Source organism: Calypte anna, chromosome 10 (assembly GCF_003957555.1).
Source record: "Calypte anna isolate BGI_N300 chromosome 10, bCalAnn1_v1.p, whole genome shotgun sequence".
NCBI classification, from domain to species: domain Eukaryota; kingdom Metazoa; phylum Chordata; class Aves; order Apodiformes; family Trochilidae; genus Calypte; species Calypte anna.
The window spans coordinates 9,523,639-9,550,637 of NC_044256.1; the positions used below are offsets into that span (position 1 = coordinate 9,523,639).

The 26,999-nt window shown below is 50.0% G+C and overlaps 2 protein-coding genes and 1 long non-coding RNA gene across 4 annotated transcripts in view; 2 read left to right on the forward strand and 1 right to left on the reverse strand.

The window, feature by feature from the left end:
• Nucleotides 1-2,179, forward strand: part of GNB5 (G protein subunit beta 5) — a 29,441-nt gene extending 27,262 nt beyond the window's left edge. For both annotated transcript variants that reach the window (XM_030457147.1, XM_030457148.1), the window contains one exon: nucleotides 61-2,179. In XM_030457147.1, the coding sequence (XP_030313007.1) occupies nucleotides 61-72 (12 nt within the window). In that variant the 3' untranslated portion in view covers nucleotides 73-2,179. The remainder of the gene's footprint in view (nucleotides 1-60) is intronic.
• Nucleotides 2,180-4,583: 2,404 nt separating this feature from the next.
• BCL2L10 (BCL2 like 10) lies at nucleotides 4,584-7,780 on the forward strand. Its single transcript, XM_030457152.1, has 2 exons — nucleotides 4,584-5,027; nucleotides 6,622-7,780. The coding sequence occupies exons 1-2, from the start codon at nucleotides 4,626-4,628 to the stop codon at nucleotides 6,751-6,753; spliced, it is 534 nt and encodes a 177-aa protein (XP_030313012.1). The 5' UTR covers nucleotides 4,584-4,625; the 3' UTR covers nucleotides 6,754-7,780.
• Nucleotides 7,781-21,519: 13,739 nt separating this feature from the next.
• Nucleotides 21,520-26,999, reverse strand: LOC115598887. Its single transcript, XR_003987996.1, has 4 exons — nucleotides 26,914-26,999; nucleotides 26,557-26,708; nucleotides 24,137-24,246; nucleotides 21,520-22,288 (listed from the first exon to the last, which is right to left on the reverse strand). It is a non-coding gene; the product is annotated as an uncharacterized LOC115598887 (long non-coding RNA).

The window sequence follows — 26,999 nt, forward strand, 5'->3', positions numbered from 1 at the left end:
AACCCAGTCGATTCTATGACTCTATGATTCTATGATAATTGTTCAACTCTCTCTCTGCAGATTTGGGCTTAACCTGAGATCCTGTATGCAGACTCAAATGAAGATATCCTGGACTAAAAAAACTGCATTAAAAAGCTACCCCTCAAAATGAAGTATTTTGTGCGGTACAAAACATTGACACTGAGCCCACCCAGATTAAGACAGCTAGGTAGAAAATGTAATCTGCTTGAACACATAGCAAACATCAACTTGTCTTAAAATGAAATGTTTTAAATTCTGTTTTGAACCTATCTTCTTTTACTAGAACTAGTTTAGATAATTATAAAAGGACTTTTCTCAGAAGTCACCTGCATCATAAAATTATTTCAGTGCACATTATGTACTTATTTGCATGAATTGAGTTTCTTTTTAAAGTAAAAAAGAAAAAAGGAGAAAAAATATTCCTGATTTTATCAGGATGTAGCATAAGACTTTGGAAACATTCCATAGTAGTGCATGGAATTTTGGTGTTGAAAAGCAGAAAGAAAACCAATTCTGATACTTTATGATGGCGTTATGGATGACTGAACCTTGGTAACAAGTAGAGGAGCAAAGGACCTACTGTGAAGGTACAGGCTGTTGTGATAAAAATGTATTTTTTGTACAAAAAAGGAATCCTTTCAATCCCTGTTTTTTTCCTACTGTCTTTTTAGATAGAAATAAGTATTTCATCTCTGTTACCTGAGTATGAAGAATCTAAATATATACAAAATTATAAACTGCAAAGATGAGGGATATAAACATGATTTACATAATCATGAGGTAATACTTAACCAGTAGTTTCTTAGAAATTTTTAATTGTATCACTTGGTGAGTGAATTTTCTTTTACTTAAAGGAATACTACATGCTAAGCACTAAGGGATACTCTAAGCACTAAGCACTGTTATACTGATGGTCAAGTCTTTTCCAAGTCAGTCATAGTCATATTATGGTCATGATTCTTACTTGCATTTTGAGCAGTTCATGCCACTTGTGTCAGGGCAATGCAGTTTAAAGGTGTGTAAAGCAGTACGTGCCCATTTTCAGGTCCTTCTGCAGTGTCAGAGCAGTGTACGTTCATGCAAATGTGGGTCAAACCTTTCAAGCCAAATTGTCCAGTCCTTACTCAGCCAGTGATCTGCCACTGGCATGGACACAGTTTTGTTGTAATTGTACTTGAGAATGAACAACAAATGAGTGAGATGTTGAAAACCTGCTGCAAACCCCAGTCCTGCCAGCATTTGTTTCCGTGCTCAGCAGATCCTGTGAGCCCATCTGATCCAGCAGCTGGTGGGCTTCAGGGAAGCAGTACAGCCCCCCATGCAGCTGGCAGCCCCCAGCCCCCTCTGAGAGCATCAGATTGTAATGCAAACTGCAGAGCTGATACTGTAGAATCAAGATTTAATCAGATAAAGCTGAGAGATAGTTAATTATGAAACTATTGGGAAAATATATCTCTATTTATACATGGAAAAAAAGGAGACTAGAGAGTGTGACCTCTGCTCATGCTGCTGGGTAGTAACTATAACAGGAGCAGAGGCACACAGGGAGCAAAGTGCTGGAGTAATGCTGAGAGCTTGCACTTGTCTGGCCTTTGAAATGCAAGTGGTGAAATACATCTCTGAGAAGATTAAATATATGATTTGTATTTCAATTGAAGCAGGAGAAAACAAGGATCACAGGCTTGCTGATTGCTGGAGCTGACTATTCACCCAAGTTTGATGATAACCTCATTCTATTTTAAAGTAGGGGCTTTTTGCAGTTCTATAAAAACTATATTAGAAACAAAGTCTCCTCATTCATGAAAACATTAGGTTCCATGAATTCATAACCAGTTAATCTAGGACACTGACATTTGTGTCAGCCTCCAATTCCTAATGAAATCGTTCAGCTGTTTTCACTTGGAAAAGTCAACTCTGATGCTTTGCAATATTTGTGGCAAACCGTCCCTGTAACGAACTGAATGCACTATGGAAATGTCATATAGAGCTCACTGTGCAATACTGAGTCAATACACTGTACACATTTGATCAAAAGATTAATATTAATGTTTAGATAGTATTTATTGGTAAGATGTTTGTTTCAAACATACTACATTGTGTTGATATTTATGAATGGCCTAAATACAATAAATTGTATTTTACATATTGAGAACATGTATGTAGTACTTTTTCCTGTTGATTAGGTACTTGTAAGGGTAGCTGGTTTTTATAGGTCCTTATCATTTATTTTTTGCACCATACAGTTTTTCAGATCTTTTGTCCTGAAAAAATCTGGGGCAAAGTGCAGATCTACCAGAAAGTTGCTTCTGGAATATCTTCTACAGCTACCCAAGGTGAGCCAGAGCAACTGAGAATGAGCAGTCCTTGAAAGCACCTGAAACTCCTTCTGCATTCAGGAGGCCAGCATTCAGCTAACATGTGATGTTTTCTTTCCAGATTGCAGTACCCAGGAATGTACTGGAAAATGCAGAGTATGTGTTTTGTGTGAGTGCAGGATTCTTCTCACACTGCAGTGAGGCAGCAGTGAAAGCTCAGCACTGAAACACTGCTAAGGGCTGGGACTGCCACTGTTGGGGTAAATCCTATCTGCAGATCACCTTGAGATGCAGCAGTTCAGCATTCTGCCTTGTCAGTAGAGAACTGTGCTGGGGTCAGCTGTCCTCTCCACTTTAGTGAAGTCTTTGTGGTCAGTGAGAAGGTGGTTGGTGGAAGTGCTGAAGCTCAGACACTGAGCTCCTTCATCTGGGCATGTTGTTTCATTTCCTTTCCTGAGCAGCTGGGGAGAGTGCTGAGCCAGCTTGTTCTGAGTGGCTTCAGGGCCCAAATTGTCACCAGTTCCAGTGAGAACTGAGCTAAGACTGTATCTTGCACTTCAGTTCTTCCAAGGAGAAATCCCATGATTCTTGCATTTCGGGCCATGGCCTGTGGACTCCTAAGTTGGGCTGCATGGACTCGGCACCTGTGAAAATCACCTGTTTGTCCCTGAGGTAATGGTGAAAACCAGGGATCAGGATGGGCTTCAGCTTCCCATCAGATAAAGGAAGATAGAGGAACAGGGCACTGAAGTATCCATTGGTTTTCTTGCTCACTCAGGTTCTACAGCAAGGCCTTGTCACATCAGAGCTCTGGCACTGGCCCTACCTGACCTGCTCCTTGGGTCAAGCCAGGAGGGAAAAGCCATCCCAAAAGGCTGGGCAAGCAGTCTGTGACAAGGTTAAACAAGGGAGCAAAGTCACTGTCAGACGAGCCCATCCTGTGAAACAGAAATGCTATATAAACAGGAAGGGTGGAAAAGGATATTGTTAGAGAAAGAGCAGCCTCTCCCTCTTGCTCTCCTGCCGTGAGGAATGCAATAGGAAATTCCTGCTCCAGGATTAACAATCGTAAGGAAAGCTCTAGTTAAAAAAAGCACGTGTGTAAAGCACTGGTGAAAAGTAAAGATTGAATTCTAGCTACTGCTCTAGCACATAAACACAGATTAGATTTCCCCACTTAGAAACAAAACAAAAGCCAAATATGGACATATAAAAAGAAGTTTGCTTTAGGAACAGCTCTAAGAGATGAGGCCAATTCTTGATAGTGATCTGAGAAATTGCAATGGGATAGATTCCAACCGTCTATTTTTAGATTTTCCAATGGGAATGTAAAACAGAGACTGAGAGCTGTAACTCAAGATAAGTGGAGTGAAGCTGAGCAGTCCTGTGCTGTCACGTTGGGCACCTTGTTGTGTGACACGAGGCAAGAATGTGACCCAGTCCCCGGCAGGTGTGGCAGCACCTCTCCCAGTGCTGGTGTGGGGCTCTGCAGTGACAGCCCAGTCTCAGCCACACGGTTCCACCATCTGAACCTCACCCGCAGAGGCACTGAGCAGGAAACACAAATTGGTTGAACTTGTACTGGGCCTGCCATAAATCTTGGGGTGGTTTTTATGGGAGTTTTGATGATCTGTTCAACAGTTGATGGTACTCACAGCTCGAAGGGCACAGAGCTGGGATCTGGGGAGGCCTCTAGCTGAGGTGTCCCCCAGGTGCTGTGCCCTCTGCAGATTACACCTCTTGGCTGCTGTTTTCTCAGCTGTTTTATTTTACACCAGCAGTGACGAACGGCCCAGCCTTTCTCACTAAGCCGAAATTTTGTCCAAATGTCCACCATAAAGCAGATCTGCTCGGTGAACACGAAATGCACTCATTCTCTAGTCCTAGAAAACCTGAAAGATTCCTGATGCCAATAATACGGGCTGGGCCACTACTGTGGAGAAAAAACCCAAACAAACCCTTGACCAAGGCACCTTCAGCCAGCCCCCGGTAACGGGGCGCAGGGCAGCCCGCGGCTTTGTGGGGGGGTGGTGGTGCCTTCTCCAGGGTCGCATCCGGACCCTGCGGGAAGTACGGCCCGCACCCCCTCCACCCCCCGGTACGTGCCGGCCTGGGAACGGCCCCTCCCCGCCTGGGTTGGGCTTTCCACAGCGCCGAGCCCCGCCCCGGAGGAGGGGAACGCTCCCCGCGCCCCGGTGGGGGCCGGGCTGGGCCGGTCGGAGGGGCCGCCCCGCCTCTTAGTCGGCGGCAGCTGCTGCTGCGGGGCCGCAGCCGCCGTGGGCCGCCGCCATGCCGGGCTCGCTGAAAGAGGAGACGGCGCTGCTGCTGGAGGATTACTTCCAGCACCGCGGCGGCGGTTCGGCGCTGCCCCCCAGCCCCACGGCGGCCACGCTGCGGCGGGCGGCGGCCGAGCTGGAGCGGCAGGAGCGGCCCTTCTTCCGCTCCTGCGCGCCGCTGGCCCGGGCCGAGCCGCGGGAGGCGGCGGCGCTGCTGGAGCGGGTGGCGGCGCAGCTGGAGGCCGAGGGCGGCCTCAACTGGGGCCGGCTGCTGGCGCTGGTGGTGTTCGCCGGCACGTTGGCCTCCGCGCTGGCCGAGCGGGGCTGCGGCGAGGGGCCCCGCTGCTTGGCCGACGCGCTGGCCGCCTACCTGGCCGAGGAGCGGGGCGAGTGGCTGGAGGCGCACGGCGGATGGGTGAGCGGGGCTGGGACGGGGGAGCGGACGGGCGGCCCCGGGAAGGGTGAGGTGTGGGGGGCCGAGCGGCCGGCGTGGGGCGGGGGCCGGTGAGGCTTGGGCCCCTCTCCCCGGCGGGCAGGGTAAGGCAGCTCCCGTCGCCGTCCCTGCGGGGCAGTGTCGGGGAAACGTGCTCGTGTGCCGGCCGGGGATGGGCGTGCGCGGCGCGGGCGGGGGGCCCTGGGGAAGGGCTGCAGACCACCCACCGGGCCCGGCTCGGCCATAGCGACGTGTGTGGGGAGTGTGCTGCGGCTTAAGCCCCTTCTCTGACGGTGCCGGTGGGCGGCTTTGTCACGCTGCAGCCGCCTATAAACCCAGGGAGGAGGGTGCTGGCTGGTGGGGGGCGAGGGCTGCCCGCACCCCGGACGGCGCGGTGTGGAGAGCGGGCGGGCACAGCGCTTCTCCCGAGGGTAAACACAAAACACCGGTCCACCCATTCTGAAATAGCCCTGTGTGGAAGCCAGCCGTCCCCTAGACCTGCTGCTCTGGTTCCTGCTTGTCCCGAAACTGGTCGGTCGGGGCCTGGGGAAGGTGTGGGCAATAGCCTTAATGTACACCGAGGTGTGAGGCCAAGGCTGCTGCTGCTTTCTGCCGCCTCAGATGCCTGCTGAAGGAACGGCTTTGGAGGCGTCCAGGCAGCTCTGCCTGCACAAAATGCTGAACAAAATGTCAGCTATCCCGCAGAACAGCACATTTCCTATTTTCAGTCCTAGTGGATTATTTTATGCCAGTACAAATAAGCACTCAAAATAGAAAGGATGGGGGAAGCAGCCACTGGTTTCGTTGAGTTTTCCAGAGACCAAAATGAACTCGGTTTTCCAGTGGTCACTGGTCCCATCTGACTGCTCGGAACAGTATGGTGCTTGGCTGCAACCTACGTTGCCACTTGGCAGAGTCGCGTTGCCTGTTCGCACAAATTAAAGTGTAAAGAACAAAGTTCCGGAAGAAATTAAGAGTATAACTTGTTTACATAGACATCTGCGGAGCAGAGTTCAAACACGACCATCTGGAGTTGTATTGCTGCCACTTCTGATTATCACAAATAGCGATCTGGGAGAGCAGCTGCCAGCTTTGCTCTGTCATAGGTCAGCTCTGAGCAGTGTCCACTTGTCCCTTCCAAGAGTGTGCAATCGGTCCTGTATCCACTAAGATGGGACCAGCTTCTGTCTTTCAAGTGGAAATTTCCATATCCTGTCTTTCAGATACCTTCTGAAACTTGAAAAAGTGGGAACAGTCCTGGCAGCTCCTGGCAGAAACTTGCCTAAAAGGGTAAAAATACTGTAATGACACACGGAACATCTCGATAGGAAGTTTGCAATTCTCTGTTGAGCAGTGTGCAAACGTTTGCAGCTATGGCTTTCAGTCACCTTATTTGAAGGCTCTCACAAAGCTTTATGTGCCCAAGGCAGCAGGCTTAACCTTCCATGATTAAAAGAGGGACTTGTGTCGCCATGCTGGGAGCGTGAACCAATCAAACTGGGCTCAAAGACTTGTTAAAAGAAACCTGGTTAATCGTAAGCCAACCAACTCAATGTCCTTTCTCTTGCTTTTCTAGGATGGCTTCTGTCGCTTCTTCGGCTCGCACGGCTCCCAGGCAGCTGACCAGAGCAGCACCATCAGCAATGCAATCATGGCTGCAGCGGGGTTTGGAATAGCAGGATTGGCTTTTCTCTTGGTGGTGCGGTAGGCTGATGAACACATCTTGCCATGGGAAAGTACTCTCAAAACTGACGATTTACCAGATTTCACTCTATTTTCTATAGAACAGACCCTCTAAGAAGAAGTTTATATTTTTAAACTGGTTCGGAAAACTGTCTCACCAAATCCTTGGCTATAAACTGCTTCACTTGCTACTCAGTAACAGCACAAACAAATGTGTACTAAACCACCATTTGTGCATGTTCAAAACCTGTTGTCTCCAAACATTCTCTGGACTTTCGTTTTTGAAGGTGTAACCTAAACTTTAGCATGGTTCATTGTACTGTAACTTCTGAGTGCTTGATGTTATGCTAGGAAAACGTTATGGTGGACTTGCTACTAAACCCTCCTTTTGAGATGTCTTACGTGGAGGCAAGTCTTGGAACCCGCCTTCCATTATTACTGTAAAGTGGGCGAACGTTGACTGTGATTTACCATGGCTTCTGGTTTCAGATGCAGTGCACAGCACTTGTTACCGAAAGGCAACTTCTTGGTTGATTTAGAGCAATTAGTGCCCATGGTGCAAGGGGCATTTGGGCTTAATATAACATAAGGCTGATTTCACTACACTACAAGAAGATAAGTATTGATACAGTAATGGCTGCAGTACTGGTTCTTACTGAAAGGAAAGGAGTTTAAATATTAAACCTTAATTGGTATATTGAAATCCAGTGGAGGCTGGAATTTCTCTGGATTTCCTTGACAAAACGAGAATTTCCATATATCTTAATATATTTTTGAAGTATTTATCATTGTATAATACTTGTAGCCATGACATCTTTATTTTTGTTTAAAACTTAATGCTGGTTCTTGTCACTAGTGCGTATCAAGCGTTGTCTTGTTTGAGTAATATTTCACTCTGTTTTCAACATGCTGTGTATTTCTTTCAGTGGTTGTACAAATTGCCTTATGTTCCTGGTAGCTTTTTAATAACGTTCCTGGGTTACTCATAGCGTGTACAATTTTACTATGGTGACTTCAAAGGTGAATAAATGTTAAGTATTTTTATTTTAAAACACTTCTGGTTATTTGATTGGGTGGGTGATGGTACTCAGAGAGTGTTTCAGTGGTTACCTGAATGCATCAGTTTGTACCCACCTTCCTGGAGCTTTGACCTGAAGCAAGGAGCTGTGCAGCACCAAACCAGTTGATACTGGTCTTCACTGCAGAGGAATCCTGCAGTCAGAACTAGGGGTAAGGACAGCTTAATGAATTAATGGGAAAATCCAATCCAAAAGGCCCATCTTCATCACTGCATCTAGAAATAACCCAGTGGTTTTTTTAGGCCTAAACTTTCCAAAGTTTACTGACATGGCTGAGTATAGACAGACTCCTCCAAGAGCTGCTCCTACTTGTAGAGCATGACAGAGTTCTTGTGTCTTCTCTGCCAAGATTCACTGCTGCCTCTCTTTTTCACACATGCATGCTTTTTTCCTGAAACTGGAGGTTCTGGTAGGAGTTATGATAACAACTGAGCAAAAGGTTCAACCCTTCTGGGATTAGTAGCACCAAGCAGCTGTAAATTTTGAAGATGTTGGGCTTAAGGCTTTTAAAAAGCCATTTCATGCTCCCATCTCTTAAATCAGATGTGTCTGTGACATGGGTGGCTCTGAGGCCTGTGAAACAGTGCAAGCCTCTTGGCCAGTCTCCCTCCTTGGCCACTCTGCCCTCCAAGAGGCTGTGCCCCTTCGTGGGGCACCCACCAGTGGCATCCTCTTGGGAGGGGTGAGCCTGGCAGCATTGCTGCGACCAGCAGTGGCCACCCTGCTTCTGCTGCTGGCCACCAGGCCTTGGGCAGGCATGCAGCAAGGGCTGTGGCCCCGTGCCGGACAGAGCAGCGTTGTGCTGACTGCCTGCAGATGTGAGGAGAAGGACAAAAAGGGACATTCAGGGACGGTAAGTCCCAGAGAGGCAGGAAAGAGTTGGCGGTCCTCCCCCTTGCGCCTCCTCCTTTGAACAAACGTCTGCTTGTTCTCTGACTTCCAGTTCTCTAAACTCTGGCTTGGCTTCGCTGAGAAAAAGGATTCAGAGCCCGCAGCGCGGGACCATCGTGCTCAGTTCCTCTCTCAAGTTCCCACAGGGATGGCACCTGCTTCTGCAGCAGCTGGATGCACTTGGGGGTCTGCCTCCTGCGCCTCAAACTTTGGCTGTGGTGGGGGTGAGCTGGTAGGTGCTGGGAGGCAAAGGCAGAATCCAAAAAATGGGATGCTTAGGGGGTGTGGGCTGACAAGCATGGCAAACAAGAGGGCCAGATATGCTCTAAACAAGATGTCAAGTGTTGCATGGCAATATCCTGTTGCTGATACCAATGTCATCCCAATCTCAAGCAGGACAAAGATAAAATATCAGTATCTTGATTTCCAGTGTAAGCTGATCTGGCTGGCCCTACAAAAGGAATAGCAGAGAGGATATTATGCTGAGTTTTACCGTGTGCTCTGGAAAAGAGAAGAAATTAATCTAGAAATATCCTTCAATAAAGTCTTGCTGGCCTTTGGTTTAAAGCTGACACTTTACAAGCTGCAGCTGGGAGAGTGCCTGCCACTCTGCCTCAGGTGAGGGTAGGTTTCCTAAGAGCAGAAGAACCAGGGGTAAGTGTAGGAAAGCTGTAAGGCTGAGTCAGGAGCCTGCACTGTAGTGCAGCAGCAACACTGCCTGTAGCTTCCTGACCCCTGGAGCCAGGCTGCTCCTGTCTCCACTGGCAGCCTGCACCCAAGAGTGCTCCACTCAGCCATCCTGTGAGCAGTGGGCACAGCCCAGGCCACCAAAGCTGGGTACGGGTGGGTCACCAGTCTGTCCCAGCTGGAACTGTGCTCCCTGAGGAACCACAGAGATGCAGGATGGAAAACCAGGGCTTAAATTCCTGGAACCCCATTGATTTTAGGGCAGTTTAACTTAACATTTACATGACTCTTGTGATGTTATTATTATTTTTTTTTTTCAGTTTCAGCCTGACCATTTGTCTTAATGAAATCCTGTATTTCAATTGAAAACTGCTGCTCATCCTCTTTTCTGCCTCAGAAAAGGGAAGCAAGACTCTGCTGTTCCGTTCTTGAAGGTGGTGATCAAGCACAAGGCTGTGCCTGACCCTCATGATAGCTTTCAGATCTTCAGTGCTGCTGAACTTCCCTGGCAAGTGGTGGGTGCAACAGACCCAATCCTATCTAACAATTAGCATGCAGTAATCGCTGTGGGTTCTGCTGGTGCCCCAGTCTGTCTGTGCCTGTGGAATCCATCGACTGTGGGGTGCTTGGAGGTGCTGGGCAGGGTCTGGAGTTTGAGGTAAGAGAGGTGCAAGTTCTGTCTGAGCTGTGGCCATCTCCTGGATGCTCCTACCAGCTCTGGGTAGTGGGAGGGCTGCAGGGCAAGGATGGTTCCCAGTTCAGGACAGAACTCCCTGTGGTTGTGCTGGAGCTGCTGGCGTTATCTGCTGATGCTGCACCTGCTCCCTGCACTGTTCCCACCCACTGTAACCACCAGCAATGCAGAAGCCCAGCTGCCTTCTCACTAAAGGAGAGAGAAATCCATCCGTCAGGCTGCTTAAGAGGTTTGAACTAGCCAGTGGGTTTCTTCTTTACTTGGAAAAAAAAAATGAGACAATGTTAGAACTTGAAAAATGCGAGGTGCAGAACAGTGTTAGGTTCATGAGCTGCTTTGCTGTGGTATGCAAAAAATCTGGTCTGGCATGTCTTGCTGAAGGCATTGGTGCTCATGTTGGGTCCTTTTCTGCCCATGCATGCTGCTGTTGTGAGGGGCTGCAGCATGGGTCTGACCTGCAGGGTGGTACCTAAGCCCAGGTAGAATGGGAGAGCCCCATTGCAAATGACTTTCTAATTGAGTAGCCAGAAAACCTCCAGAGAATCACTGAAAAGAAAAACCAAGATCAAGCACATGGCATTTATTCACTTAGTTTCATTTCTTTTGTTCATTCAGTTTGGATAATGAAAACATACTTCTGGGTTTCACTTTTGTTTCTTTGGCTGCTTTCTGTAACAGACTTGAGCTTGTTTGTCATAAGAAGATGAGAAGATGGGGTGTGGGGACAGCAGGCACAGCTGGGAAGTGACTTTCAGGTTTAAAGAGTCAATGTAATTCCTTCATAAGTGCTGCTGTTATTAGGAACACTTACAAACGTTACCTTCAAACTTTTAACAAGTATCCTGTCAAAAACTGAAATTCTTAAATGAGAATGGAGTAAAAAATAAAAAAATCCTGACTTACTTGGAGGCAAGAGTAGGAAGTATATAAAGCAGCTCTGTGCTGAACTAACAGGAGAGTTTCGTTGGCGTTTTTCTCTGCCTAGGCTTGGTCTATTTGTTTTATTCAAATAAGATGAGGAAGAGAGGACCTGGCTTTTCTTGTCAAATAGTTTTCCTTTCAAACAAGCCATTTGTTCCTGCCCAACCTGCGATAAGTTTCTAGCACTACAGCCTGTAACTGATACTCACAAATTGGCAATGTCATGGTTTCTAGGTGTTCACCCATTTTGTGTCAGAGCTGACATGCATTACAGGGTTCTGTTAGTTAAGAATTAAACCTACTAAAATGGCTGGTTTCATTCAGTAGGGGACTCCCAGCTGGCAGGGTGACTGAAATCCCTCATGTCCTGAAGTAAGAGCTACCACAGCACAGGGAATTGGAAACTCCTGTCTGCAGAGAGACACTCCAGGCAGTGCAGAAAGCTTGTTCTCTCTGGATTTAATCCCTTTAATGAATCTGACCTGTGACAGCAGTTCACTTGAGGGAGTTCCTGTGTTTGACCCAACCTGCTCTTTTGTTTGTCTCTGAACAGCTAAGCACATGGTGAGTAACAGCAGGAGCCCCACACCCTGCTTACAGCTTTTGGCTACTGTCTTCTTGAAAATGTGGCTTGTACCCAGCAGGGCCTGTGGGAAATGGTGGCCCAGATTAGTCTATACTTCAGGAACTTGTCTGTGCTGCATTTCACCTTGGGGAGGACCAGGCACAGTATATGGAGCTCTGCTGTGGGCAACCTGCTCTGCAGCCTGGCACCAAAGGCAGGAGCTCTTGTTGGTGCTTTTCATTTGCAATGTGTAATACCAAAAGTGCAAAGTTCATCAAAGTGCTAGAGAGAAAGTGCTGCGTGTAGTGTGCTGAGCTAATAGGCTGGTTGGCTTCTTCCTTGTTGCTGTTAGTGTCTTTAGAAGAATGCCAGACTGCTGTAATTAATTTCTAAGCATTAATTGTGGAGCTTTGTGGTATGCACATTGGGAACTCCTAAAATACAGGCAGACCTGTGTGGCTCCAGTGAGGAGCTGGTGCTGGGCAGACAGGGGTAACTCTTGTCAAGGCAGCAAAAGCTCACTTGATACCTGATCTCCTGGGCATAGGCTGGATCCTCCTGCTCCTCCAGCTGGACCTCGCTATTGTGTGCCCTTGGCAGCTTGGGGCTCTTCCACCTCTCCTCCCCAGGTGAGCTCCCAGGGGTCCCAGCAGCCTGCCCGTGGGAAGTGTGGCCATGCAGGGTGTCACCAGGTGTCACCCTGCCCTGGCAGCACAGCCACACTGCCTCTTAGGTGCCAAGCACAAAGCCATGAAGGAGTGGTTCTATTGGTGCTACACTGGGTGGTGGTGGTTAGATAACTTTCTAATTAGTATAATGCATGAGCAAGAATAAGTTCTACCAGTCAGGTGTAAAATAACCTTGTAAAACAGTAGTCATGAGAGCAACAGCAGCCAAGAGCTGATGTAGCTTGACATGCAGGGTAAACACTTGTTTCCTGATGTCCAGCACATGCATGCTGGGTGTCTTGATACACACAGGCACTTCAAATGTCAAACCTCATTATAACAGAAGCCTTCAAGTGGAGTGGGTGCTTGAGCATCTCAAACCTGAGCTGGATGGTGGCATTTTAAAGCAGAACATGGGATGTGTGATCCAGCACTGCTGAGGAGAGCTAGATTCCTCCCTGGACTGGAGCATGTCTGGAGGGGACAGTGTCCCCTGCAGTGGGGCTGTGGGGCTGTTGCACAGCTGCTGCCTGATCCAGGTGAAACCCAGCCCTGCAGAGTCAGCTGGTCAGTAAGTGGTTTCCATCCCAAAACTCCACAGAAACTCCAAAGCTTCCCAGCACGTGAAAAGTCTGTAGTACCTGAACAGGGTTAATTTTTTTTTTCCTTTTTTTTAGATTATTTTTTCCCCCTAACCCTCCCATGCCTCGAAGCACAGATACCTGCATTAGTCCCACTGGCAGTGCCAAGGTGAGCAACCGTCCTGTGTGGGGCTGCTGCTTGGCACACGTTGTGCTCACAGCCACAGCATGGAAACACAGCATCCTGAAACACTTCTACTGCCAGTCCTGTCATAGCAGCATTACCCTTCCCCTGGCCTAGAGAGAGAAAAATCAGTGTCTCCTAAAATCTTTTAAAAAGAGCACAAAATAGCACAAAATTAGCCTGAATCTTGAAAAAAAGGAAAAAAAAAATACTTCCTCTGGGGTCGTGGGTATTGTCCTTGGTGATGTTCAGAGCAGAACAGCACCTGCTACTTGGAAACCCCTCCAGTGCTCCTAGTTGCTTTTCCCAAGACAAGGTCTGTTCCATGGGAGGAAAAGGTTAAACGTGGGAGACCGAGCAGGGCAAAAGATTAAGTGAAACAGAAACCCTGGTGCTGTTTGTTCTGCCATCTGCTCCACACTCGATCCAGGGCTGTGGGTGGTTTCTCATAGCTTTCCCTCTCATGCTGTGGAGAGCTTTGAACTCCCTGGGCTGGCACTGTGGAGCCAGGGGAGATTTGCACCTCCCTTCTCCTAGCGGAGCTGCCTGTTGGCAGGGTGCAAAGTGAACCCAGGCTCTGTGGCCTGACCCCACTGCCCTGGAGCTGCTGCTGGGAGCCTGCTCCAGTGGCAGTCTGGAAAACCATGGACTTCAACGCCTTTGGCACAGAGAGTGCTGGGGTTGTGCCTGGAGAGAGAGCCCTGGCAGGACAGGCTGTGCTTCCCTAGGAGTGCTCAATGTTCCCACCTCTACAGCGATTCACCAGTGGTGTGAGATGCTTCTGGCAAGCGGGGCAGCCCATGGTCGTGCCCATCACCTGGCCACAGACACCATCCCTGCCAGCCAGCAGCCAACAGGCTGAGCCCCACGTGGCTCTGTGCCCACACACCATCCTGCTGACAGCAGGGCCTGGCACGTGTGCCAAAGCATGGCAGAGCAGGGCTGTCACTTGTCCCCACTTTGTTGATGAGGGGCCAGAGTGCAGTGACAAAAGGCACTGTGCTGGGGCTGGCTGAGAGTCAGTGCCTGTGGCCTTCACTACAGCCAGTGAAAGAAAGGTGAGAACATCTCACCTCTTACCTCCAGGCCCCCTCTCTGCTCTGTCCCTCCCCCCAGCCCCCCAGCCCAGCTGCTCAGCCCTCTGCACCCCACACCTCCCCCCTGCCCACACACCCCCCCTGCTCTGCTTGGGAATGTGACCTTGCTCTCTAGATTATTTACAGACAAAATATTGCTACAAGACTGTGGAAGGGTTTTCTGTTGTTTTTGTGGAATTCAGGCACTTTAAAAAAAAAAAAAAGAAAAAGAAAGAGAGAAATTATTTGGAGGGGCCTGTGGGGGCCAGTGGGAACACTTTGCTGGGTTGGGTAGTGGGCTGCCTGAAGCCATAACCTGGCCAGCACTGAGGTGCAAGAGGCTCTGCATTTCCCAAGCTATAGGAAACCATCTGTCTCTGGTTTTCTTAGAGAAATCCAGCCCCCCTGCTTGGGGACAGCTGCCAGGATGGGACACCAGCATTAACAGGGCTACAGCAGACACTGAGACCTGGGCTCCTCCCAAGGCATTTGTGAGCCGGTGCAGGGTGCTGGCTGGGGGAGCAGCAGTGGGGGCTAGGACTGTCCCCCCCTTCCTCCCCAGGCCCCTGGAGCTGGGGCTCTCTGCTTTCCCACATTTGGGAGCTCCTGGGTTGCCTGCAGCACAGCCTGGGTTTGCTGAGGACCTCAGACAGAGCTGTTACATCCGATCGGAAGCGGTCGTGGGCTGATTTCTCCTTTTTTGTTTTTACTGGCAGGCCCAACAGCTACCCTTTTCCCTGCTGCTGACAATTCTTCTGTCTCACTGAGCCTCTGACAGCCTGGTGGTGGTGGTGGTGGTGGTTTCCCACTGTGCAGAGACCTTATGCCTTTGACCTTGCAGTGCTGTGGTACCCTCCGCATGGCTGCTGGAGGCCATGGGGCTGTTATGATAATGTGAGATAATGTGTTCAAGCAGCACTGACTGTTTTGTGTGGGGCTGATGTTGGGTCCCTGGCTGGTGCTGGTTTCCTTACAGGCTCAGCATAAGCCTTCAGGTGTCTGCAGCTGAGTAACTGCCCTGGATAAGGCTGTGTGCTCTGCTTTTATTTGGAAGAAACCACAGCAACTGTCAGCAGATCTCAACTTGGTCACAGGCAGTGACCCTTCTGCAGATGAAGGGTGGTTAGACCTAAATTCCTTGGGCTGGCTCAGTCTGCACTTTGGCATGATCTTCTTGCAGACCAGGTTGGAGCTGCTGATGGGCTGGTGGAAGTGTGCTCTGCTCCCTGATCCTGCTGTGGGGTTAGGGCTGGTCCTTGGAGCACTCCGGTCTTCCCAGCTTGAATTGGATGATGGTCTCATCCAGGCCCTCATGGAAGTGTTTGGTGCAGGATGCAGGATGGGCAACGAGAGGATGCTGAGGAAATGGAGGTGGTGTGTGTTGAGGGACCTCAATCAACCAGACATGTTAGGCTGACAGAGGTCACAGTTTGGAGGTCCCTCTTGCAGCAGATCTGTCTAACTGGTGGAGCAGTGAGAACTGCTCCTGCCTGTGTGCTGGTTTGGGTGCTCCTGAGCTATGGAGCAGTCTGCAACTCAGATGATCAGAGTGGTTCTAAATAAGCAAAAAAATCAATGAATTTTGTCCAAAGTTTCCCTTGTTGAGCAGTCATGGTGTTACAGGCTGAGACAGGGAAGACAAATGGGAAAAGGTTTATAAATTTAGTGAAACTCTTGACTTGGCTGCAGCCAGCACCTTCACTGGAGGGGTGGAAATGTACCAGATGAGAGACAAACATCACCACTGAGACCAAGCACAGCAGCAGCAGGTAGAGCTGAAGGGCATTGTGAGGCCATGTCTGTAGGGGCTGCTCCTTATCCATGTGCCTGCTGACCTCTCTGTGGCAGCTGCCTCTTGTCTCTTGCCTCTTGCACTTTGGGTGGCTGGGAATTCTTATGAAGGAGCCGCACAGGACTCCAGCCATGCCCTGCTGGCACTGAGATAGGAAGGACACTGGGGCAGAGGGAGCAGGTAGAGCTGCTGGCAGTGCCCACTGCTCTGATGCTAGACTGGCCACAGTGCCTGGGGACACTTTGTGGGAAAAGCTCTGTGCTTCCTCCCCATTTAAGCTGCCCAGCTGGGACTCAACTGGCTTGAAGAAGCAAGTGTGATGAGCCCCATGCTGTGCAGAGGTGCAGCAGCTGGTGGGGAGGGGAGGGTGCAGGTTAGCAGCTCTCCATAATGTCAGTCCAGTGGTGTCCCCTTTCCCTCAAGGTAAGCCTGGGGCTTTATCAGGTGCTTGTGCCCTGTTAGAGTTGGGCATCCTGAGTGGAGCATCTTCCCCACCTGAGGGGAGAGTGTCCCAGAGGCTTAATGGATCCTAACAGTGGATGGGTGGGTGCTAAGGAGATAGATTGCCTTCTGCAAGGTACATGAAGCCTCTCATTCTCCTTCAGGAACACACTTGTTCAACCAGGTAAATAAATGGTTTAAAATCCCCTCTCGCAGCAGCTGACCCTACATGTGTTTATCCAAGTGACTGGAGTTGTTCCAGTCTCTCTGGTAAGTGACCTTTCCCAAATTTTTCTTTTCAAGTTGACATTTAAGAAGGGGGGAAAAAGTCACAGCAACAAACAGTGTTTTAACAGCGATAAAGCTGTACCCGTCAACAAAGCCAGGAAAGCTGTGCTGGGGCTGGGCTGGCAGCTCTGCTGTCCCTCTGCAGTCTGTATGGGCTGAAAGGGCTGGCTTCTGCTTCCCCAACTCCTCGAGTTTGTACCTGCAGGGCCCGTGGGACACTCCTGCTGCCTGGGCTGAGCTGGGCTGCTCTGCTCCCCACCTCCCAGGAAAAGCTCCTGGTGCAATTCAGTCCAGGCCAGCTGCTGGCAGCTGGAGGCACTCACAGTATTAGTTCATTACTGCAATGCAAATGAAGATGAGTCTTAAATCTTCTCTGAAAAGAATCTGGGTTTGGCAGGCAGCAGAGTGCTCGGCTTATTTTGAAAATTCCTTGGACAATTTTGGTAAATGTTTTACAGGGTCTTTTGGGGGGAGGGAAGTAAAATTTACCCCTAGTTTTCCTGTTCCTTGGTTTGCAGCCTGAGCACTGCCACAGCTCACCCCTCACCCCCAGGAAATATCTCTCAAGGAGATACTGAGGCAATGAGACAGGAGTTTTACCTCTTCATCCCAGATGCCCAGCACATAAGGTGAGGAAGTGCCGAGGGCATCCCAGGAGGCTGCTCAGCAGGAAAAGGCAGGGGGACAGGGAAGGAGCAACATCTCAGTTTTAAGGCCACATGCTGCTGGCTTGGAGTCATGTTGGGCTGTTCTATGCTGGAGCTCTCCTGAGCTCATGGGCCTGTGGGCAGGTGCCAAGTTCTGCTTTCAGCACACTAGAGTTTTGTGGCAAATTTCAGTTAAGAAATGCTGAAGGGGCTCTGTCAGGACAGGCCTGATTGACATGCCTGGCTTTGTGGTGATGCTGTTTCTTGGCTTTAATCTATTTGTGTAAAAGAAAAAAAAAAAAACAATAACAATAACAATTCCCCCTCACAGCACCCCCTAGATAAGTCCAATACCAAAGATGCTTTTAGCAAGCTGACAGCCAAGCCTTGCCTTTGTGGTTGGCCGTGTCCCTGCACAGCCCCAGCCCTGCTGCTGGGGAGCCAGGCAGGACACTGCAGCCCCCAGGGTGAGGGGTTCAGAGACCAGCAGCTCCCAGACCCCCATTAGGAATATCTGCCAGAGCTCTCTGTGCTCCCCTCCTGTCCCTGGGAGGTCTCTAGCCCTGAACATTAGCATGGGGCAGCTGAGCCTTTCTGCTGGGCTGTCACTGGACTGATGCTTGTGTGAGGCTCTGTGATTGCTTGGGACTGATGGCAACTTTAGGACCTGAGTTATCTTTGATCTTTCATGGCAAGAATGTGTTGGCTTGCTGCAGGGTGGGTATGTGAATACTGGAGTTGGACTGCCTGTATCCAGAGCTTTCCTACCCCGACTGTAACGTCAGCACTGGAGAGCAAGCAGCTATTTTGGTCCCAGGCATGCCAGCAGATGATTTCACTTTTGTTTTGTACCCGATAACCTTTCCCATCACAATGAGAGACGACGTCCGTGCTGCCTGCACTTCTGTGTGCATGGGGGGGAAGAAAGAGCCAGTTTAAAAATAGCTACCCAATTGTCCATGGTGCCCGGGCAAAGGAACGGCAAAAGGCTCCTTATACTACCGTGTGCCAGGAGTATCTTTGCTGGCTGAGCTGGGGCACGAGGATGGCGGTGGTGGGAAAGTTTGCTGTGCTGGCTCTTCCCATTGGCCTCACAGGGATGGGGAGCTCTGGGAGAGACTTTCTTCTCTGTGCAGAGTTGTCCAGATGTGGGGCTCCAAGAGAGCTCCAGCAACCCCCTTCGGTCCCCACCTGCCCATCTCTGTCCCTCCTGTCCTTCTCTGAGTCTTCTCCCTGATGGGTTTTGTGGTTGGGAGCTCAGTCGGGAGCAAGGCAGGACAAACCCACCCTGGGCCTCAGGCAAGATAAGTCTGATCAAACCCAAATTGCTAAAGCTCAGCTCCAATTTTTATTTCCTGTGGGGAAGGAGCTGGCTGAAGTAATTTGTTTTTTTTTTTTTTTTTAAGCTTTCAGCCTGCAACTTCCCATGAACTGCTGACCCACCATGTGACAGGGAGAGACTCCGTACCACGGCTGGTCCAGCCGCCCATGGCCATGGTGTTGGGAAAGGGGCTCCTGGCACCCACGTGTGCTGGGGCACACCCAGGCACCAGCCCTCTGAAAATGGACAAACCCTGATGTGCCTTCAGAGGCAAGGCAGCAAACTTATTTAATGCTGAGAACCTCCCTTGTGAAGAGATGCTCTCTCACCCACCCCACGCCCTCCCTAGCTCACCCTGCCCTTCGGAGTGCATTATAGGCCATTTTGCAGGCTCTTGGCTAGTAGGGTGGCTACCTAGGCTCCTGTTTTATAGGCCTCTTTGCTCAGTGGGAGGTTTTTACTGAAGCCCCCAGGCACACAACTTTCAGGGTGGCTCCAAACCTGTCCTTGCCTTTCCTGTGCTGGAGCCTGTTTACAAAACAGTGGCTGAGGGCTGCTATTTATCCCTACATACACATTACATTCAGAGTTGCTAAACAGGCAAAGCCAAAATAAAAGTCATCTGAGTTTTCTTTAATTAGAATAAGATCCTGTTGAATCATGAGGTTCTTTACCTCAAGGATGCACCAAGAATTGACTTTGGCAGCAGACATCAAGGTACAGCAGTTGGCGGAGCTCGCTTCAGCGTTGACATCTGCTGGAAAGACTTGTTTTTCCCTCCCAAGTCACATGCTAACTTGTGATCTGATCATGAGATACAAAGGATAACCTTCCAATATTTATTTTCCTCATCTGGAATTTTAAAAGGCAGGGAAAAAAGAGTAAAGTGCAGTGTAAGGGAAAAAACAAAACAACCACCCCTTTGTCTCTTTTGGTGAGCACTGTTCTAGGCACTGTGCTCACTGCTGGGACAGGGCAAGGGGCTGGCTGTGGTGTGATGGGCTGCAGATGTGCCTGCTGCAGCTGTGATGCAGAGCATGGGCTGGACACAGCAATGGTACCAGAATGTTCAGCCACCCGGGCATCCTCCCTTCCAGCACCAGCACATCCGTGTGCAGGCAGAGGAGGGCAGAACTGTTGGTCCCAGGTTGACTGGCACAGGGTGGAAGGAGCTTGTCCTCCCACAGTGGCTTCCCAGAATTGGCCTCCTGCCATCCATCCATTTTAAACTTGGATGTTTGTTTATAAATGTCGAAGTAACTTTTCTTTATTACAATATGCCGGTGTCATTAGCTAGGTGTGGAGTTGTCTGATATATGCTCTAAATCAAAGGTTTATAGTAAGCCCAGCTGCAAGATTAAACCAGAATCACCTTTGAATAAAATCCCCCCCATAATATTTGGGGAACTTTGGTAGTGCAGCTTGTATGTGTTTACTTCTCTGAGACAATGCTTGATAAGCACAAAAAAACCTCAGAAACCCATCATGGGCCTGATTGGAATTGAGTGTTCAAGCTGCTGAGGGCTTTGCTGTAAGAGGAGTTCTTACTGAAGAGAGACCAAGGCAAAGCAATGGGGCAGGTTTGCTTGTTTTCCGCATCGCAGAGGTGTGTGCCACTAACTACAAAATGTGAATAAGGTGGTTGCTCCCCAAAGTTTGCATACAGGCAGCAACCCTGACTTACCTGTACAGTGGGGTCATTCTGGGAACAGCAGATGGAGATCAGCAGCGTGTGCATCTGTCTGTCCATCTGATCAGAGCTGGGAAATGCAGCTGGCTGTGGCCATACTCCAAAATCCCATTGCCATGAGGTGCCCCATGCCACCGACCCACTGCACAACCCCACTCAAGGGCAGAGCTCAGGCTGTGCACACTCAGGTTTGGGGAGGGAATTGGGGAACATGGGAAAGCAAGGACTGTGTCTGCAGGTACAGCCCAGTGAGTGAGAAGAGAGGTTGAAGCAGAAAGACACTTGTGGTTTCCTTTGAAACTAAAAGGCCTCTTAACGTTTCAGGAGGCTGGTGGCTTTAAGAAGCCTCTGATGAGCACTCCGTCCTGGGGCTGTCACTGTGTGCTATGCTGGCTGTCCCCATGTCCTTGGGAGCATTCAGAAGCTTCATGGCCTCTTGGGAGGGAGTCCTGAAATCCTTGCACCTTGGCTAAACCCTGCTCCTCTCCTGGCTCTGCCTGTCCAGGGAAGGAGCTGCAGGTTTGCAGGGTCCTGGTGGCTGGACCTGTATCCCTGTCCTCAGGATGGACAATGGAAGGGGAAGAGTCAAAGGTTCTGCAGATGTGTGTGACAGACTGTGCCAGCTTGACACAGGATGAAAAACTCCACATTAACTCCCCTAGAAATAAGTAACCTCCAGGAGAAACATCAAGGGGTGGATGTCAGGGATGCTGGGGGGAGGCAGCAAGAGCAGCTCTAGTTACGAAAACGCTGCAAGAGCAGTGAGCCTGGCCACAGCCTGGCCACAGCTATTTCTGTGCTGAGAGAGGGCTGGGAGCAGAGGTGTTGCGAGTAAAAGCCCTACTGCTGCTGTCAAGTGGGGAAGGGAGGAGACAGGAGGGAGGGGTGCATCCAAAGGGCACCCCAGCTAACAGGGAGAGCACAGAGGGATGGTGTCTGTTGGGTGCCTTCGATGAGGTGAAGGGCATTCTGACTGTGGTAGGAAGGCAGGTTTCAACGTTTCAGGGAAGATGGCTGAATTATGGGTTTGTAAGGAGAGTGGATAATCTGTGGGGTCCAGCTGGCCCCTGCATCTTTGCCAGGACCATGGAGCTTGTTAGAGAAGCTAAGGAGAGCTGTGGCTTCGTATGGTCCCTAAGTTCAAAGCTGGGTGAGCATGAACAAATGATTTTAAAGCAATCCATAATGAAGAGCTGTCTCTAGTAAGCAGTTATTTCTGATTTCAGGTTTTGAGAGGCTTCAAAACTGTTTAGGTTTGAGCTGTGTGTCTCAACTGTGTGAGCTTTACTGTTCAGTGTCCTAACCCACCCTCCCATTGCCTCACTTAATCCAAAAAACAATTTTTTTTATTCTGAAAAGCAATCCATCCTCTTTCCTTAGGCAAAGGGCTCTGTGGCCTCTGCAACAGCATTAGTCAGAAATGGTTTCCAGGCATTATGATGGGCTAATGGGGGAAGCTGGTGTTCAGTCATCAGTGGTCCATGCAGGAGAGCAGAGTACCTGCCTCCAGCTCATACATGGCATTTGGAAAGAGTTTCTGAACCTGGATGAGCTGTCTCTGTGCCCCAGGGACATCTCTGAGAGCTATGATTTCCAGGTCTTTGGCTGTCCCTAGCAAAATTAGAGCAGGCCTGACCCAGAAAGCTGGGTACAGAAGTGATCAATAGTGATGGTAATTGGTTGGCAGCGCTGCCTTGGTGCCCTTGGTGTCTCAGTCCCAAAATAAATAAATGGATTCAGAAAAAAATGTAGGCAGTCTGATTCCCCTAACTGGACCATCAGCTGGAGGGAGATTTATCCTGTGGTCCAAGGGCCACAGAGGGCAAGGCTGCTGGCAGGGGCCCCATCCCTGGTGAATGACTTCACTCCTTCTGGTCTCGCTCAGTGGTGGTGCTGTGTCTCCAGCAGGTTTTGCTCTGCAAGGTGTTTGTTCCACAGCAGCAGCACACGGAAGGCTCAGGCAGAGGGGCAGGTGCTGCAGGAGGGGGACATGATCAGATGCAGCTCTGGGTGCCATCACTCTGTGTGTAAGTGCCTGGGGAAGGAGGTGCATCCACTCATCCCTGAGTGTGGCATAGACACTTGCTTCTGGACAAGCAAGCAGTCTCTGCTTTTTAAGGAAATAAACAGATCCCAAATAACATCCTTTGGAGCAGCCCCCTCCTGCCTGCTCACATCCTCAAGGGACAACGAGGTCTTTGTAACTGCCCAGGGCTCTTGGGAACCAAAACAACCTCAGAGTGAGCTCAGCGGCTGTAAATCAGCGGGCTCCACTGGCTGCTACTGCTAGGGTAAATTTAGTGCTGATTGCTTTGATCTAAAATGCTTTTATTTTGTACCCTCTGCAGAGATAGACACAAGGTCAGACTAATGGCTGATACATGAAAAACGTATGTGGCCTTTATTGATTTTGCAGTGATTAATGATTTAAAGGTAAGGCCAGTGATTCATGCACAAACGGTGCCTGGGAAAGAGCAGCTCTGAATGAGGTCGCCTTTTCATTCCATCACCCAGCCTGTTCCCTGCTGCTGGAGGCATCAGCACTGCTCTCACGGATGTCCTTGTGCTTGGCACACACCCCTTGGTACGCAGTGAGCTTTAGCAGCCACGTCTGAGTTCTGCCTCCCTTCGCTGTCTGTTTTGGCAGGAGATCAAGAGTAACCAAACCTAAACCCTTCCTGCAGTATTATTGACAAATCCTCCTGAAGCTTTCCTGCTGCTGTTCCAGGTGGTCCAAGAAGAGAGTCCTTCACAAGGGGACAGCACAGCACCTTGCTCACATCAGGAGCCATTGTGGCAGAGTCCCTACAGGAGGCATCCCTGGCTTCAGCCCTTGGGTTACCAGCTTGTGAGCTCTTAGTAAAGGAGCTTCAAAGCTGTTTGCTGTGATTAACTTTGTCAGTGATGGCTTTTGAAATCCTTTTCCAACCCCACGAACATATGGGACTCCCTAAGCCAGTATCACCAGGTGGGTGCTCTCCACCCACAGCCCTTGTCCCAGCCCACCCCAAACCTCTTGGCTCACTCTGCCATGGATGCAGCTGGAAACTTCACGGGGAAGTCATCCTCATTTTGGAGGGGAAAATCAGTCTCTGTTTGAAGGCTCTGAGAGGTGATTATGCAACTTTCCTATCTGGTATTTGAGAAAACTTCCCCCTCCTGGCTGTTTTAGCCTTGTGACTATGACTAAAGTCATTGTGCTGCCACCAAAGCTCCTTCTCCTGGGTTCACTGCTGGGTTTACAGCTTTTGCACTGGCTGTCTCACTGAACAGATGAGACCTGCTACATCTCCTAGGGCCTGAAAAGTCACTGCAGTTTGGGTTCTGCTTATTGTTAGCTCTGCTACTTGATTTTATTTTTTTTTCCCCTCTCTTGCAGTTGGGGATGGCTAAAGACAAAGGTGTGTTCTCTCTCTCCCTGGGCCCTCCGGGCTGGTGGCACTGCCTGAGACCCCTGGGGTTGCCACAGCAGCAGCCCCACTGCCCTAAGGTAAGGGCAGAACATTCCCCATGGCAAGCCAAGGTGAAAACCTCCACCCTGCACATGGCTGTGGTGCAGCACGGTGCTCACACCCTTGCCCTCCAGTTTGCCTGCCCTTAGCACAGATGCTGCTGGGCCCTATGGAGCTGACACTGGCTCCAGGTGTAATTGGTGACAATTCCAGTGGGGTCTTTGTCCCCATTCAGGAGTGGCTGACGGCTGTCAGCTCCCTCCAAGGGACACTCTGGGGATATGGGGTGTTGGCAGCAGGGCAGAAATGGGTGGGAAGAGTCACGGGGATAGACACTGACTGCTCCCAAATTAGGTACCAGTCCAGGTTGGCTTTCCTGTTTACTCCCTAAGTGGAAAACAGGGAGAGAATGAAAAAAACCAACAACCCACCTCTTCCCTTTGGCTATAAAAAGATCTTGTGTGGGCACAGGAATTTTACCCTCTCTTCTTTTTTCTTCCAGTCTGGCAGAGCCTCGGTGGCGCCAGGTGTGCAGCGTGGGCTGGGACAACAGGAATGCAAAGAAGGATGCTGGGAATAGCAGCTTCCCAGTAGGAGGTATTTCTTCTCCAGCCCAGGGAACTGGGCCCATTCAGCAATCTGCTGGTGAGCACCAGGGTTTCACAAAGAGAGAGGGTCATAGAGGGGATGGGTAGGGTTGTGCCAGTTGTCTTGGGACACAAAGTCCCAGCACATACACCTAGCACTGACCCTGCTGGGGTGCAAGGAGTCTGAGGGCCACTCTCAGCTCCATTGGTTGGATAAAAGGTAAAGAAACCACATAATCCCTACATTTCATAGGCAGATTGCAATAAATAGGTTGCTGTGTGGGTCTGGCTGGTGGGAACAAGGGGTTGGGGCAGATAAGATCCTGCCATGCTGGAAAATGGGCTGGGCTGTGCTTCGGGTTTACAGCATCAAGACAAGTTCCTGGAATCCTAAATCCCGCAAGCCCAGAGAGGCTGCTAAACCTTGTTTGCCTCAGATTGTGCAAAAGATACCATGAAATGAACTCTTTCTTTCCTTTGTAATTGGCTATAATCTTATCTGAAGCTTCCAAAGTGTCCTAGAGACTTCTCAAGGAGATAACAGCCAAAGCAAAAAGAAGTCCAAGAGCATTTACTTCTGAGGCTTGAGACTGGGCAATAGCACGAGGTTCTTGGCCAGCTCTGGTTACCCTTATCTGTCACAAGGAGCAGGAAAGGACACCCAGAGCTGCCAATGTCTTACTTTGGTAGGGACTGAGCTTTCTTGTCTCCTTGCTCCTCTGGATAAGTGGATAAGTGAAGCTATTTTGAGGAGGAAGGTTTCAGTAACTAGGAAAATCTGCATGAGAGCAGCAGGCCACAGCAGCCTGAAAATTCTTCTTTGACAAAGTGTCTACTTGCTGCTGGTTCACCATATAGAATTCATTTTCAGACCTATGAGTTGTCCAGGTTTGGCCACAGCTACTCCGTGCTGGGTTAACTATTGCCTTCTTCCAGTTCCCAGTCATGATAAGATACCAAGTAAATGGTGTAATGGTGTAACCAGCCTGGATCAGCACCACAGCAAGTTACACAAGCAACCAGCCCTGTTTTCTGTCAACCTTTCTTGATTAGCAGAAGTAAAGCATTTATAGGGGGTGAACTGAAGTAATCAGCATGTGCCCGGGCTCTGGGTCATGGTGACTCGCCTCTGGCATCATCCTATTCTCTCTTTGAAAATACTGGCATCTTTAATTTCAGAGGATCTCTGGAGTGATGGCAGGGCACATGGCTGCTCCCTGTGCCAGTGCAGATGCCCTCAATTAGTCCAGGTACAATGTGTATTTTAGGCACCAAAAAAGCAGGATAGATAAATGTTGGGTTCTTCTAAGCAAAGTAAACAGAAGAGCACTTCACTACCCAGCTGTAATGGTTTTATTAATACAAACCAGTTCCCAGGCAGTAAGGACACTCAGTCAAAGCACATCAATTTTTTTACTGTTTTGCTCACCTGCTTCAAGCATTTGGGCAGCTGCTAGGGAGGCTCTTCCCCAGATAGTGAGTATGCCCTTGGCCTTGCTGTGCTCAGCCTCCTCCCAGGCACATTGCCCCTGTTTGGGCTGTCTGCAGGGTTTTACCCCATGGGCCCAGGGCCACTGTCACTGCAGGTCCCCTCCTGCCTTGTGCTGCAGGAGTGCAAGGACCAGGCATGGCGGAGTTAAAGCCTACAGCCTGACTCCCCTGGAGCTGAGGCTGCATGGTTTGCGTGCACAGCTTGCCCCACTTCGCCTGGGGTTTACCACACATTTTCATCATGCTTGCAAAATGCTGTTATCACAGCTTACAAAAACCTCCTCCCCATCTGATCAGGGTGACACCAGGGTGGCTTCATGGCTCTAGCATGTCCACTCTGCCGAGTGCTCTGGCCAGGCACAGTCCTAGTGCTCAGAGATGCTTCAGTTTGCTGCTTTGGGAAATATTTTTTAATTTTACTTTTTAATTGCAGCCGCCTTGGCCTGTGAAAGCAGTTGGTCAGCTCTGCAGCCAGGATAGTCACTGCCTTAGCTGCTGGCCATGACCTGGCTTTTTGCTGAGGGCTGACAAGGCCTTTCCAGAGGCAAATGTGCTCCACTGAGGCTGGGAATGCCAGGGAGCTGGGGCTGGCCCCCAGGTCCTGCTGGGCAGAGACATGGGTGAAGCTGCTGGTGAAGCTCCTGGCAGCCTCTCCACTCCCTGTCTCATCAGGCAAGCAGCACTCATCTGGAGGTCACCCTGTCCCACAGGGTTGAGGAGTGCAGGGCACAAGCCATCCCCCCGCGGCCAGTGCTTCTGTGTCACCATGATACCTCAGTTCATCCTGATTATTCTTTGTGTCCCAGCAGCTCCCTCTGTCCCATCCTGTGCCTCTGTGATGGGATGATGGTGCAGATGAACAAGTGACTCCAGCAGGCAGGCAGTCTGGGAAGCTCTGGCTATTTCCCAGGAGCAAAGCTGTTGGCTAAAGTAATGTGTTTAATAATTATTCCAAGCCCTGGAGGCTGTTCAGCCCATGGGGAGGGCACGAACTGCAGGCACCACATGGAGGCCAGCACCAACCCCCATACCAGAACACCTTCCTGGCCCTCAGGCTGTGGCACAGCTGAGGTGAAGGGTGAAGTGCAAAATGTTGGGGAGCACTGCAGATTCCTTCCACTAATGCTTACCAAGCATCTCTGGCTGAAAGTGAGCCAGGCTGGAGCTCAGTCCCTTCCAGTGCCCACAGCAGGGCAGTGCTGCTGAGAGAAGAGCC